The sequence below is a fragment of the Leptonychotes weddellii genome, chromosome 6, assembly GCF_054177405.1.
Source record: "Leptonychotes weddellii isolate Sample4059 chromosome 6, ASM5417740v2, whole genome shotgun sequence".
NCBI classification, from domain to species: domain Eukaryota; kingdom Metazoa; phylum Chordata; class Mammalia; order Carnivora; family Phocidae; genus Leptonychotes; species Leptonychotes weddellii.
The window spans coordinates 78,928,397-78,942,485 of NC_138374.1; the positions used below are offsets into that span (position 1 = coordinate 78,928,397).

The 14,089-nt window shown below is 39.1% G+C and overlaps 1 protein-coding gene across 3 annotated transcripts in view; it reads right to left on the minus strand.

The window, feature by feature from the left end:
• The window catches only part of LIN9 (lin-9 DREAM MuvB core complex component), a 70,795-nt gene that overhangs the window by 32,734 nt on the left and 23,972 nt on the right, over window positions 1-14,089 (minus strand). For all 3 annotated transcript variants that reach the window (XM_081824421.1, XM_081824420.1, XM_081824419.1), the window contains one exon: window positions 10,177-10,334. In XM_081824421.1, coding sequence (XP_081680547.1) covers window positions 10,177-10,334 — 158 coding nt within the window. The remainder of the gene's footprint in view (window positions 1-10,176; window positions 10,335-14,089) is intronic.

Genomic DNA, 14,089 nt, shown 5'->3' on the forward strand with positions numbered 1-14,089 from the left:
CCTAAGTCTCAATAACTTTAAAAGAACTGAAATCATACAAAGTACATCCTCAAACCACAACAAAATTATGTTAGAAATCAGTGAGTCTTCACCAAAAAGCCCTTGGGCTTGGGTATGTAAAATAATCTGAGAGGATACTTGTAAAATGAAAAATATAAGAATTTGAATATAAAGCATATATTTTTCTCAAGGGAAAATTGGGAGGGAGGACAAGCTTATATTTTGGCATATATTATAGGACTAAATACACCAAACTTTAGAGAAATATAAAACTGGGGGAAGAGGGTATCACTTCTGCACTTCTGGGGATTTTTTTTTTTTTTGAGTATGTATTACTTTCATAAATCAAGAAAAACGATATTGCCACATTTTTAATATATTATCTGAAGATAACATTTATTTTATTTTTTTTAAGATTTTATTTATTTATCTGAGAGAGACAGAGGTAGTGAGAGAGAGCACGAGCAGGGAGGAAAGAGAAGAAGCAGACTCCCCACTGAGCAGGGAGCCCAATGCGGGGCTCGATCCCAGGACCCTGAGATCATGGCCTGAGCCTAAAGCAGATGCTTAACCGATTGAGCCACCCAGGTGCCCTGCAGATGAACTTTATGCCCCTCTTCCACAGATCTACATCTGAAGTGCAAGTCAGGTTCCCCTATTATTACAGGAGTACCTACCTGTTCAAGCGATGGATAACTTCTATTCAGTTCTACTTAACTGGTTCAAAAACTTTAAAAAATATTTTGGTTTAAACTTCTCTGTCTCGGGGTGCCTGGGTGGCTCAGATGGTTAAGCGTCTGCCTTCGGCTCAGGTCATGATCCCGGGGTCCTAGGATTGAGCCCTGCATCGGGCTCCCTGCTCGGCAGGAAGCCTGCTTCTCCCTCTCCCACTCCCCTTGCTTGTGTTCCCTCTCTCGCTGTCTCTCTCTGTCAAAAAATAGATAAAATCTTTAAAAAATAAATAAACTTCTTTGTCTCTAATGTAGCTTTCTCCTTAATAGTCATTTCTTATTTAAGATTTATTTATTTTAGAGAGAAAGAGCACACACACACAAACAAGAGAGAGGGAGAGAGAATCTCAAGCAGACTCTGCATTGAGTACACAACCTGACTCGGGGTTCGATCCCACCACCATGCGATCCCGACCTGAGCTGAAACCAAGAGTTGGACACTTAACCGACTGAGCCACCCAGGGGCCCCCTAACAGTCATTTCTGTATGGGATCACTGTGCTGACAATGCAAAGCTAAAAAATTAAAAAACAAGAGCAGCAACCTACATTAGTATACATGATCACTCAGGGGAAAAAGTAGACTCTAGGTCAGAATGCCAAGTTCAGGAATATAAGAAAAAACACGTTATTGTGATTATCAGCATTATCCTACGGCTTCTGAGATTATTTAATAATAAGAAAAATTTTCAAATACATCCTTTAAGAATGACCCTATTAGCTGGTTAGCCCAGAACAATGTTCATTCACACCTGTTATTCTAGTTCAGTTATTAACAACATTCAGAAGTATGCCCATTCGGGTAATAAATTACATGGTCACTCTGCTCCTTTGGATTTGTGTACGGCCAAATGCAGGGTTTTTTGTTTTTGTTTTTGTTTTTTAAGATTTTATTTATTTATTTAAGAGAAAGGGGTGCCTGGGTGGCTTAGTTGGTTAAGCATCTGCCTTTGGCTCAGATCATGATCTCGGTGTCTCAGGACGGATCCCCACATTGGCTCCCTGCTCAGCTTGTCCCTCTGTCCCTCACCTCTCTCTCTCAAAAAAATAAAATCTTTAAAAAAGAGTGAGCGACCACACAAGTGGGAGGAGGGGCAGAGGGAGAGGGAGAGGGAGAAGCAGACTCCCTGCAGAGCAGAGAGCCCGATGCTGGGCTGGATCCCAATGCCCTGGGGGATCATGACCTGAGCTGAAGGCAGATGCTCAACCGACTGAGCCACCCAGTCACCCCAAGAGGCAGTTCTTTAAGCACAGCAGATGGTTTGCTGGTAATGTGGTGAATATACCTAATGGCATCCTGGAAGTCTAGAAAGTAATTTCATTAGCCATCAAGGGACAGCTTTAAAGATTATGGGTCAGAGCCTCGGCTATGGGCTAGCTCTCGAGTTTGGGTTAACAAGAAGCTGTCAAATCTTTATTTATTTCTATAAATCACATCTTCCCTATCTTCGTGGCGGTCTCTTTCCCTTTACCCCTTTGTTTTTTTTTTTTTTAAACTTTTCCCCCTATTTTTTTATTTTTTAGATTTTATTTATTTATTTGACAGAGAGATAGAGAGCACAAGTAAGCAGAGAGGCAGGCAGACGGAGAGGGAGAAGCAGACTCTCCACTGAGCAGGGAGCCCGATGTGGGACTCGATACCAGGACCCTGGGATCATGACCCGGGCCGAAGGCAGCCGCTTAACCGACTGAGCCACCCAGGCGCCCCCCTTTACCCCTTTGACTTAGACAAACTACATTACCTTTGGGACACTTCAGATTCTTACAATTTCCTAACAAACAAATGATTTCAAAATCTTTTTTCATACCCTGAGTTCTCTGACTACACAGAGTTCTAGCTCTAGAGCCCTTTGGAGTAATGGACATCTAATGAACACTTTCCTGTACAGTGTGGCTACACTGTGCTCTCTAGACATTTCCCCCAAACTTCTCCACTACTCAGACTTCCCATCACTTTGAGCACCCTGGTGTTTGTCAGAACTCCTCTGCTCTTCCCACTGCATGACGAACCATTTACAAAGCCCAGTCACTTTTTACCTGCCTGCTCTGCTCTTACTGCAAAACCCCCAATTGTTTAGAATTCAATAGTTTAGAATTCATTTTGTCAGGGCGCCTGGGTGGCTCAGTCGTTAAGTGTCTGCCTTCGGCTCAGGTCATGATCCCAGGGTCCTGGGATCGAGCCCCGTGTCGGGCTCCCTGCTCAGCGGGAAGCCTGCTTCTCCCTCTCCCACTCCCCCTGCTTGTGTTCCCTCTCTCGCTGTGTCTCTCTGTCAAATAAATAAATCTTTAAAAATAATAAAATAAAATCCATTTTGTCATTGTTTTGGGGGAAGAACTGGTCTACTACTACTTGTTTACTAAAAAATTTTTCACAGTAAGGAATGTGGAATTTTGTTTATAGCACTTTTTTTTTTTAGGTAAAATTTACATATAGTGAAATCTAAATGTGAGTGTATAATTCTATAAATTATGGCAAATATCCATGTAGAACAAACCTTTATCAAGTCACAGAATATTCCTATCATTCCAAAAAGTTCCCCCTTCCCAATCAATCTCTTCTTCAGCAGAACCACTTTTCTGATATTTTTCTGCCATGAATTAATTTTGCTCGTTCTACTTCATAGAAATGAAAACCTAACGATATGCATTCTATAGCTTTCAGCTTCTTTTGCTCAGCATATTGTCTGAAGTTAATCTATATGTCAGTAGTTTCTCTTAATTGCTAATTTGTATTCCATCATAAGAAAATATTATGTCTATCCATTTTCCTGTTGTTGATTCCAGGTTTGGCTTTAAAATTATGAACATTCTATACATAGCTATCCTTCTGGGACAGCTGTTTTCACTTCTCTTAAGGAAATACTTTGGAGGAGAAGAGCTGGATCATAGGGCAGGCATAAGTTTAGTTTTGTAAAACATTGGCACACTTTTCTCCAAAGTAGTAGACCATTTCACAACGCCACCAAAAAAGTCCAGGAATTATGGTAGCTCCACATCCTTGGCAACACTTGGTATTACTAGTTGTTTCAGGGTTAGCCATTCTGGGGCATGTGTAGTGGTACTTCACTGTGCTTTTAATTTGCATTTTCCTGATGACTGATGATGTTGAGTACTTTCTCATGTGCTTATTCGCCATTCATATATCTTCCTTTGGGAAGTGTCTACTCAAGTGTTTTATCTAGTTATTTGAACCAGACTATCTTTTTATTACTAACTTACAGAGTTCTTTATATTTTCTAGATACAGGTCTTTTTTCAGATATACATTTTGGAAATATTTATTCCCAATCTGTGGCCTGCCTGTTTATTTCCTTAATGGTCACTTTCAATGAGCAAAAGTTTTTAAGTTAAACCTAAAAATCATCTTCTTTTGTTATTTTGTCAGATCCAAGAAATATCTGCCTACTTACAAATCACAAGGCTATTTTCCTATATTTACTTATAGAAGCTTTATAATTTTAGTTTTTATGTTTAGCCCTTTGGTCCATCTTAGATAAAGTTTTCTTGTGAGGTGTGAGGAAGCATCAAGGTTCATATGGATATCTAATCGCTCCAGCAATGTTGGAATGCCCTTCCTTTCCATTGAAATGCTTTGATGCCTTTAGGAAGTCAACTGCACATATGTGTGGATCCACTTCTGAGTTAGGCTACCCTTCCCGTTTCCACATAAATATTAGAATAAGCATATCAATTTCAATTAAAAAAAAGAAAATGTCTGCTGTGATTTGGACTCAACAGATTAATCTTGGCAGAACTTTTTTTTTTAGATTTTATTTATTTATTTATTTGACAGAGAGAGAGAGCACAAGCAGGGGGAGCGGCAGAGGGAGAAGGAGAAGCAGACTCCCCACTGAGCAGGAAGCCCAACTCGGGACTTGATCCCAGGACCCCAGGATCATGGCCTGCGCTGAAGGCAGACGCTTAACTGACTGAGCCACCCAGGCACCCACCACTGGAATTTTCACAGGGACTGCACTGAGTCTATAGATGGCTTTAGGAAGCATGGACAGTTTAACAATATTGAGTATTCCAATCCATGAGCATGAGATATCTTTCCATTTATTTGTGTCTTCAGTTTGTTTCATCAATGTCTTATAGTTTTCAGTGTATAGATTTTTCACTTCTTTGGTTAACTTTATTCCTAAGTATTTTAGTGTTTTTGATGCCATCATAAACGGGATTGTTTTCTTATTTTCTTTTTCAAGTATTTTGAACATTAGCATACAGATATGCAACAATTTTTGTATATTGATTTTATATTGTTGCAGCTTTACTGAATTTATTAGTTCCAGTAGTTTTTATTAGTTCAAATCCCTGTTGAGTATGATGTTTGCTGTGGGTTTATTCTCTGGTTTCTTAAAATGCAAATTTAAACAGTTTTTTAAAATATATAAGCATTTTTTTCTGATATAAGCATTTAAAACTGTAAATTTTCCTGTAATTACTGCTTTAGCTGTACCCCACAAATTTTTATGTTATATTTTTATTATTTTTATATTAGAAGTATTTGCTATTTTCCCTTGAACTTTCTCTTTTTACTTAGGAGTTACTTACAAGTAGAATATTTAATTCCTAAATATTTGAATGTCTTCAGGATCTTATTGTTTTGCTTTCTAATTAAATTCTGTTGTGTTCAGAGACATTCTATGTATGATTTCAATCTCTTAAAACTTATTGACATTGCCATCAGATGGTCTATTTCGACAAACAAATCATGTGCATGTGCAAGGAATATGTATTCTATAGTTTTGGGGCTTAGCGTTCAAAAATATCAGTTGGATCTGGGCACCTGGATGGCTCAGTTGGTTAAGCTTCTGACTTCAACTTGGGTCATGATCTCAGGGTCCCTCTGTCCCTCCTCTCTCTCTCTCAAATAAATAAAATCTTTAAAAAATATATCAATTGGATCATCATAATTGACAGTGTTTTTCAGATTCTCTATATTTGTACTGATTTTTTTCTTCTCAGTTACTGGTAGAGAGGTGTTAAAATCTATAGCTATGACTGTTGATTTGTATATGGCTTCCTTTAGTTGTCTCAGTGTTTGCTTTAAGTATTTTATTTTTTATTTTTTTTATTTATTTTTATTTTATTTTTTTTTTTAAGATTTTATTTATTTATTTGACAGAGAGAGAGATAGCGAGAGCAGGAACACAAGCAGGGGGAGTGGGAGAGCGAGAAGCAGGCTTCCTGCCAAGCCGGGAGCCCGATGTGGGACTTGATCCCAGGACCCTGGGATCATGACCTGAGCCGAAGGCAGACGCTTAACGACTGAGCCACCCAGGTGCCCTGCTTTAAGTATTTTAAAGTTCTGTTATGAAGGACTTATTAATGAATGTATATTAGGATTGTTGCATTCTTCTGCTGAATTGACCTTTTTATCATTATCAAACATTCCTCTCTCTCTCTCTCTCTGGTAATACTCCTTGTCTTGAAATCTATTTTGTCTAATGTTAATACAGCCACTTCAACTCTCTATGGTCAACAGCTGCATGGCATATCTTTTTCACCCTTTTGCTTTTAATCTATTGGTGATTTTATATTTTAAGTATAATTCTTAAAGATAGCATACTGTTAGGCATTTTTTAAAAAAGATTTTATTTACTTATTTAACAGAGAGAGAGAGAGAGAGCATAAGCTGGGGGAGCGGCAGGGAGAGGGAGAAGCAGACTCCCCGCTGAACAGAGAACCTGATGCAGGACTGGATCCCAGGACCCCCGGATCATGACCTGTGCCAAAGGCAGATGCTTAACAGACTGAGCCACCCGGATGCACCAGACATTTCTTTTTTTTTTTTTTAATCCAGTCTGATAATCTCTACTTTTTCAGTATTGTGCTTAGTTCATTGACATTTAATATAATGAAAATAGGACCAGACTTGAGTCTACCATCTTGCTGTTTATTTTCTATTTATCCTATGGTTTTTGTTCCCCTGTCCTTTATTTCCCATCATCTTTTCACTTAATTATTTGCTAGAATTTCAAAATTAACTTCTCTGTTGGCTTTTTAGGTATGCGTCTCTCAGCATTTTTTAAAAAGTAGGTCCTGGTGTGCCTGGATGGCTCAGTCGGTTAAGTGTCAGACTCTTGATTTTGGCTCAGGTCACGATCTCAGGGTTGTGAGATCCAGCCCTGCCTCAGGCTCTGCCCTCAGCAAGGAGTCTGTTTCTCCCTCTCCCTCTGCCCCTCCCCGCCCCACTCTCTCTCTCTCTCTAAAAAAAAAAAAAAGTAGGTCCTTCTACTAGTTCTCAAAGTATAGCCCCACACTAGCAGCATCATCACTTGTAATCTTTTTTTTTTTTTTAAGATTTTATTTATTTATTTGACAAAGAGACAGTGAGAGCAGGAACACAAGCAGGGGGAGTGGGATGGGGGAGAAGCAGGCTTCCCGCAGAGCAGGGACCCTGGGATCATGACCTGAGCTAAAGGCAGACGCTTAACCACTAAATGAAGGCAGACGCTTAATGACTGAGCCACCCAGGCGCCCTAACATCACTTGGAATCTTGTTAAAATGCAAATTCTTAGGCCCTACCCCTGACCTTCTGAATCAGAACTCGGAGGGTGGAAGGGAGTCTGGCAATTTGTTTCATCCAGAACCTCCAGGTAATTCTGATGCACCCGGAAGGTTTTGAACCTCAATACTCTACAGATCAGAATACCCAAGCTTTACTTACTACAATCTACTCATAGTCAACATCGTATGCTCTCATAACAAATTCAAGAAGCTTGCAACATGATTGTTCCATTTTACACATATTTGCCATTTTCTTTTTTTTTTTTTTTAAAGATTTTATTTATTTATTTGACAGAGAGAGACACAGCGAGAGAGAGAACACAAGCAGAGGGAGTGGGAGAGGGAGAAGCAGGCTTCCCGCGCAGCAGGGAGCCCGATGCGGGGCTCAACCCCAGGGCCCCGGGACCATGACACGAGCCGAAGGCAGATGCCCAATGACTGAGCCACCCAGGCACCCCCATATTTGCCATTTTCTATAAAAAGTTCATTATTGGGGCACCTGGTGGCTCAGTCAGTTAAGCATCTGCCTTCAGCTCAGTTCATAATCCCAGGGCCCTGGGATCGAGTCCCGCATTGGGCTCCTTGCTTAGCAGAGAGCCTGCTTCTCCCTCTCCCTCTGCTGCTCATGCTCACTCTCTCCTGCTCTCTCACTCTGTCAAATAAATAAATAAAATCTCTAAAAAAAAAAAAAATTTTTTTTCTTTTCAGATACTGTACTTTTTACTTCTAAATTTGTTAGACCTAAATAATTCCTCTTTATCTCTCAGATTTCCCCACTCATTATGACGACATTTACATTAAGTTTATAACAAACATTTTGAAGCCACTGCTAATTCCAGTATCTAAGCCATCTCAGCTAATTCTACTGATGGCTTTTTCTTTTGACTACAGAACCGGTCTTCATGTTTCTTCATAGGTTTAGTAATTTTGTATTGCATACTGGACAGTATGGTAAACAAAAAATTATTGGCAGACTTTTTTTGGCCCTGCCCTGCTTCCTCTTATTAGTCTGTTTCAGTTATGAACCATCTTTCCTCCTTAATGAAGTCTTTGAATTTCATATAATTTTCATGTGTCACAAAATATTATTACTGGGATTTTTTTCAGCCATTTAAAGATGTAAAACTCAGGGTGCCTCGGTGGCTCAGTTGGTTAAGCGTCTGCCTTCGGCTCAGGTCATGATCTCAGGGTCCTGGGATCGAGGCCCAAGTTGGGCTCCCTGCTCGCAGGGAACCTGCTTCTCCCTCTCCTCCCTGCTCGTGCTCTCTCTCTAAATAAATAAATAAAATCTTTAAAATAAAAATTAAAATGTAAAAATCATTCTTTTTTTTTAAAAGATTTTATTTATTTATTTGAGAGAGTGTGTGTGTGCATGAGCAGGGGGAGGGGCAGAGGGAGAGGGAGAAGCAGGTTCCCCACTGAGCAGGGAGCCCAATGTGAGGCTCAATCTCAGGACCCTGAGAGCATGACCCCGAGCCAAAGGCAGACGCTTAACCGACTGAGCCACCCAGGCGCCCCAAACTTTTCTCATATTTTTTTTTAAAGATTTTATTTATTTATTTGAGAGAGCATGAGAGAGAGAGCGCAACAAGCCAGGTAAGGGGCAGAGGAAGAAGCAGGCTCTCCACCGAGTGGGGAGCCAGACGCAGGGCTCGATCCTGGGACTCCAGGATCATGACCTGAGCCAAAGGCAGATGCTTAACCGACTGAGCCACCCAGGCACCCCCTTTTCTCATATCTTGATACATCCTGTCCAACCTATTCTCCATTGTAACAAGAATAATCTACTTATAGACCCTCCATAAAACTGCCCGTCCTTAAAATTCTGAAACAATTAACTTTTATGTCACTCTATGCATTCCAACACTTCTCTGATTTGTAGTGGTACTGCAGACTTTATATCTGTACTTATTTATATGGTGTTTTAGAACTAATGTATTTTTTCAAGACTACAATCTCTCCCTCCCTTCATCTCCAGTCTCACCCGCAGACTAATTTTGTTGAGAGAGAGATCATCTATAACTCTGTACATAGTTAAGTTGTCATGGTAAGTTATGACCAAATCAATTCTTCTCTTTTCTACCTGCATTTTATATGCATGATACAGTCTCCTCTCTCTAATCTACCTTTCCATTTAATTACCCATTTTTTATAATATAATGGAAACATGTACCACTTTTATAACCAGAAAAAGTGATATTAATATGTAACTCAAGGTTACCTTTCCTCCAGAAAATATTCTTCGATAAATCCATTTTTTTAATCCAACCATTTTTTAATCCCTTTCAATAGTTACTAATTTACCTACTCACTTAACACCTTGTTATTTCCTGTGTTATATAAATTGTAATTTTAGTTTACCAAGTTATTAAGGATTAATTTAAACTTGAGGTTTTGGTGGTACTTTCCTTCCATGTCATAACTGAACAGAACACACAGACTCACATCTACGAGTTGACAGAATTTACACCCTTAAAATAAAATTCTGAGCAAACTACCTACTATTCAGTCATTAGAAATGGACTATCCCAAACCCAAAGAGCACAAAAACAATGGTACTTGTGAACTAACCATTTAAGATTGGTTAGGAAGGAAAATAAATGATGTGAAAGCAAAAGACAGAACAATTTAAAATTTTAGAAATTTAAACAATGTCTAGCTATGCTTATTCCAGTGAATTTTAAATTTCATCTTTGTGGCAGTTTGCTTTAGTTTATGTTGTAGTAGACACTGCTTTGAACCACTACACTTTTTCCCAAGTAGTTTAAAAACCAAATGCCACAGAAGAAGAAATAATAACTTCTGTAGTACATTGCTGTAGAACTAGAGTTTAAGCTTTTAAAATTTAAAAGCCATTTGTCTAGTGGTTACCTAGTAGTTATCTTGGTGAAAAATTATAAAGCAAAATGAATGAGCTTATGTTCACTTACTTACCTGTAACTTTGGTTCCAATAACCAGGGGCAAAGGAATTTCATCTGGGAGATCTTTGAACTGGGAAACATCTGCAACTTTCCTTTGTTGTAAGAGCCTTATTTTCTGTCGTTTCTGTTTTAATGCTGATCTCTCTTCCTCAAAAAATGCAGAAGAACATCTAGAATAAATTATAAAAATCATATAAACTGATAACTATCCTATACAAAAACTTGAAATCATGGGGCCCCTAGGTGGCACAGTCGGTTGAGCATCTGACTTTTAGTTTCGGCTCAGGTCATGATCTCAGGGTCGTGAGATCAAGGCCCAGGTCGCGCTTAAGCTCAGCGAGGAGTCTGCTAAAGTTTCTCTCTCCCTCTCCCTCTGCCCTATCCGATGCTCACTCACACTCTCTCTCTCAAGTGAATAAATCTTTTTTCTTTTTTTAAAGATTTTATTTATTTATTTGAGAGAGAGAGAATGAGAGACAGAGAGCACGAGAGGGAAGAGGGTCAGAAGGAGAAGCAGACCCCCCGCCGAGCAGGGAGCCCGATGTGGGACTCGATCCCGGGACTCCAGGATCATGACCTGAGCCGAAGGCAGTCACTTAACCAACTGAGCCACCCAGGCGCCCCTCAAGTGAATAAATCTTTAAAATCAAAACAAACAGGGGTGCCTGGGTGGCTCAGTCGGTTGAGCGTCTGCCTTTGGCTCAGGTCGTGATCCTGGAGTCCCAGGATTGAGCCCCACGTCTGGCTCCCTGCTCAGTGGGGAGTCTGCTTCTCTCTCTCCCTCTGCTCCTCCCCCTGCTCATGCTCTCTCTCTCAAATAAATAAATAAAACATTTTTTAAAAATAAATTAAAAAAAAACCTTGAAATCAGACCATCTATCTCACCATTCCCTCTTTTCCTCTTTCTCTTGAATAATGTATTTGAGTTCTTAGAAATAATAATTGTTTCTCTTCAAAGTAAATTATATCTTTTTAAAAATAGGGTTTTGCAAGACTTAAAGGGTTATAAGCAAGTCTACATTATCCCTCCCTACAAAGCAGGAGGATTTGTTCACCATCCTTTGACAATACTGCATCTGGATGCCAGGTCTCCTCCTGGGACAAAGTTCAACTATAATATTCTATTTAGAAGAACATGATATTTTCCCTATGACCCAGAGAGCACGCCAATATAGAACTAAAGACAAGGCTTACCACTGTGTAAATGTTTAATCATACTTCCTGCCTTAAAGCATAAATACTGAATTTACCCTTATCTTTAGGGCCTATCTTACTTCTATTTTCAAATACTGGGATGAACCAAAGTAACTTAAACATAGCTTTCGTGCCATAAAATATATATCCATAAAACCACCATCACAGACAAGATAATGAACATCTGAAGACATCAATCACTCCCCAGAGTTTCCTTGTGGCACTCGATTATCCCTCCTTTGCATCCCTCCCACTTCTGTACCCCCACTTCTCAAGCAATCACTAAGTTGCTTTCTGTCATTATAGTTTCTATCTTCTAAAATTTTATATAAACGAGATCATCTAGTATGAATTCTTCTGTCAGGCTTCTTTCACTCAGCATAATTATGCCAAGATTAATCCATGTTGTTACATGTATCAATGGTTCTTTTTTTTTTTTAAGATTTTATTTATTTATTTGAGAGAGAGAGACAGAGATAGTGACAGAGGATTGAGGCCCACGTCTGGCTCCCTGCTCAGTGGGGCATCTGCTTCTCTCTTTCCCTCTGCTCCTCCCCTGCTCATGCTCTCTCTCTCAAATAAACATTAAAAAAAAACAAACTTGAAATCAGACCATCCATCTCACCGTTCCCTCTTTTCCTCTTTCTCTTGAATAATGTATTTAAGAATGAGATAGTGAGACAGTGAGAGAGAGCACAAGCGGGAAAGAGAGGGGGAAGCAGACTCCCCACTAAACAGGGAGCCCAATGCAGGGCTCAACCCCAGGACCCTGGGATCATGACCTGAGCTGAAGGCAGATGCTTAACCGACTGAGCCACCAGGCGTCCCTCAATGGATCATTCTTTTTATTGGAGAACAGTATCCTTTTCTTTGAATGTGTTGTAATTTGTTTATCCATTCACCTATTGGTGGACATTTGCACTGTTTCCAGTTTGGGGTTATTACAACAAAGTTGATACGAACATTTCTGTATAGAAATGTTTTCGTATAATCTATGCTTTAATTTCTCTTAACTAAATACTTAGGAATAGAATGGCTGGGTCATATGATCAGTGTATGTTTAACCTTTTAAGAAACCAAAGAAGCCAAATATTACCAAAGAAGATATACAGATGACAAATAAGCCACTTTGATGCTCCACATCATATGTCATCAGGGAAATGCAAACTGAGACACTACCAACATCTATTAGAATGACCAAAATCCAGAACACAGACAACACCAAATGCTGGCAAGATGTGGAACAACAGAAACTCTCGTTCATTCTGGTGAGAATGTAAAAATGGCATGGACGCTTTGGAAGATAGTTTGGTGGTTTCTTATAAAACTAAACAAGTCTTATCATACAATCCAGCAACCACACTCCTTGGTATTTACCCAGATGAGCTGAAAACTTATGTCCACACCAAAACCTTAACATGGATGTTTACATCAGTTTTACTCATAATTGCCAAAACTTGGAAGCAACCAAGATGTCCCTTAGTAAGTGAAAGGATAAAAAAAATAGTAGTATATTCAGACAATGGAATATTATTCAGCATTAAAAGGATGAACTATCAAACCATGAAAAGATACAGGGGAACCTGAAATGCATATTACTAAGTGAAAGAAGCCAATCTGAAAAGGCTACATATGGTATGATTCCAACATATGACATTCTGGAAAATGCAAAACTCTGGCGACAGTAAAAAGATCAGCAGTTGCCACGAATTGGGGCCATGGGGAGAGGAAGGAATAAGTGGAGCGCAAAAGATTACTAGAGCAGTAAAAATACTGTGTATGACATTATAATGATAAATATATGTCATTACACATTTTTCAAAACCCACAGAGTAAACCCTAATGTAAACTATGGACTTGGGGGATTATGATGTGTTGATATAGACTCACCACAATGTATCACTATCTTAACGAGATATTGTTACGAGGAACACTGTGTATCTGTGGGGGGAGGGAGTATATGGGAAATCTATCTTCCTCTCAATTTTGCTCTAAACCTAAAATTCTCTAAAAAAAAAAAAAAGTCTTAAAAAAAAGAGAGAGAGAGAGAAATCATCCGTTTTCCAAAGCAGTTACACCATTTTATAATTCCCCTCAGCAGCACATAGGATTCCAAGTTTCCCCATAGCCTCACCAACACTTGGTATGCTTAATCTTGTAAATTCTAGACACTATGGGTTCATTTGCATTTTTCTATTGACTAATATGTTGAATATCTTCTCTAGTATTTCTTTGACATCCTTGTATCTTTGGTGAAGCATCTATTGAAATCATCTAGCAATTTATTAATTGGGTTTTTTTTTTTTGCATTTTTTTCACTGACATGAAAATGACATACAGTGTTATATTAGTTTCAGGTGTACAACATAATGAGCTGACAATTTTATACACTATTCAATGTTGACCACAATAAGTGCAGTCAACACCTGTCACCACGTTACTACAATATCATTGACTATATTCCCTATTCTGTACTTTTTTTTTTTCATCTCCATGACTTGTTCTTTTTATAACTAGAAATCTGTACCTCTTAATTCACTATACTTATTTCACCCACCTCCCCTCTGGTAACCACCAGTTTGTTCTCTGTATTTAAGAGTTTTTTGGGGTTTTTGTCCTTTTTTTTTTTTTTAAAGATTTTATCTACCTATTTGACAGAGAGAGAGTGAGAGAGCACAAGCAGGGGGAACAGCAGAGGGAGAGGGAGAAGCAGGCTCCCCGCTGAGCAGGG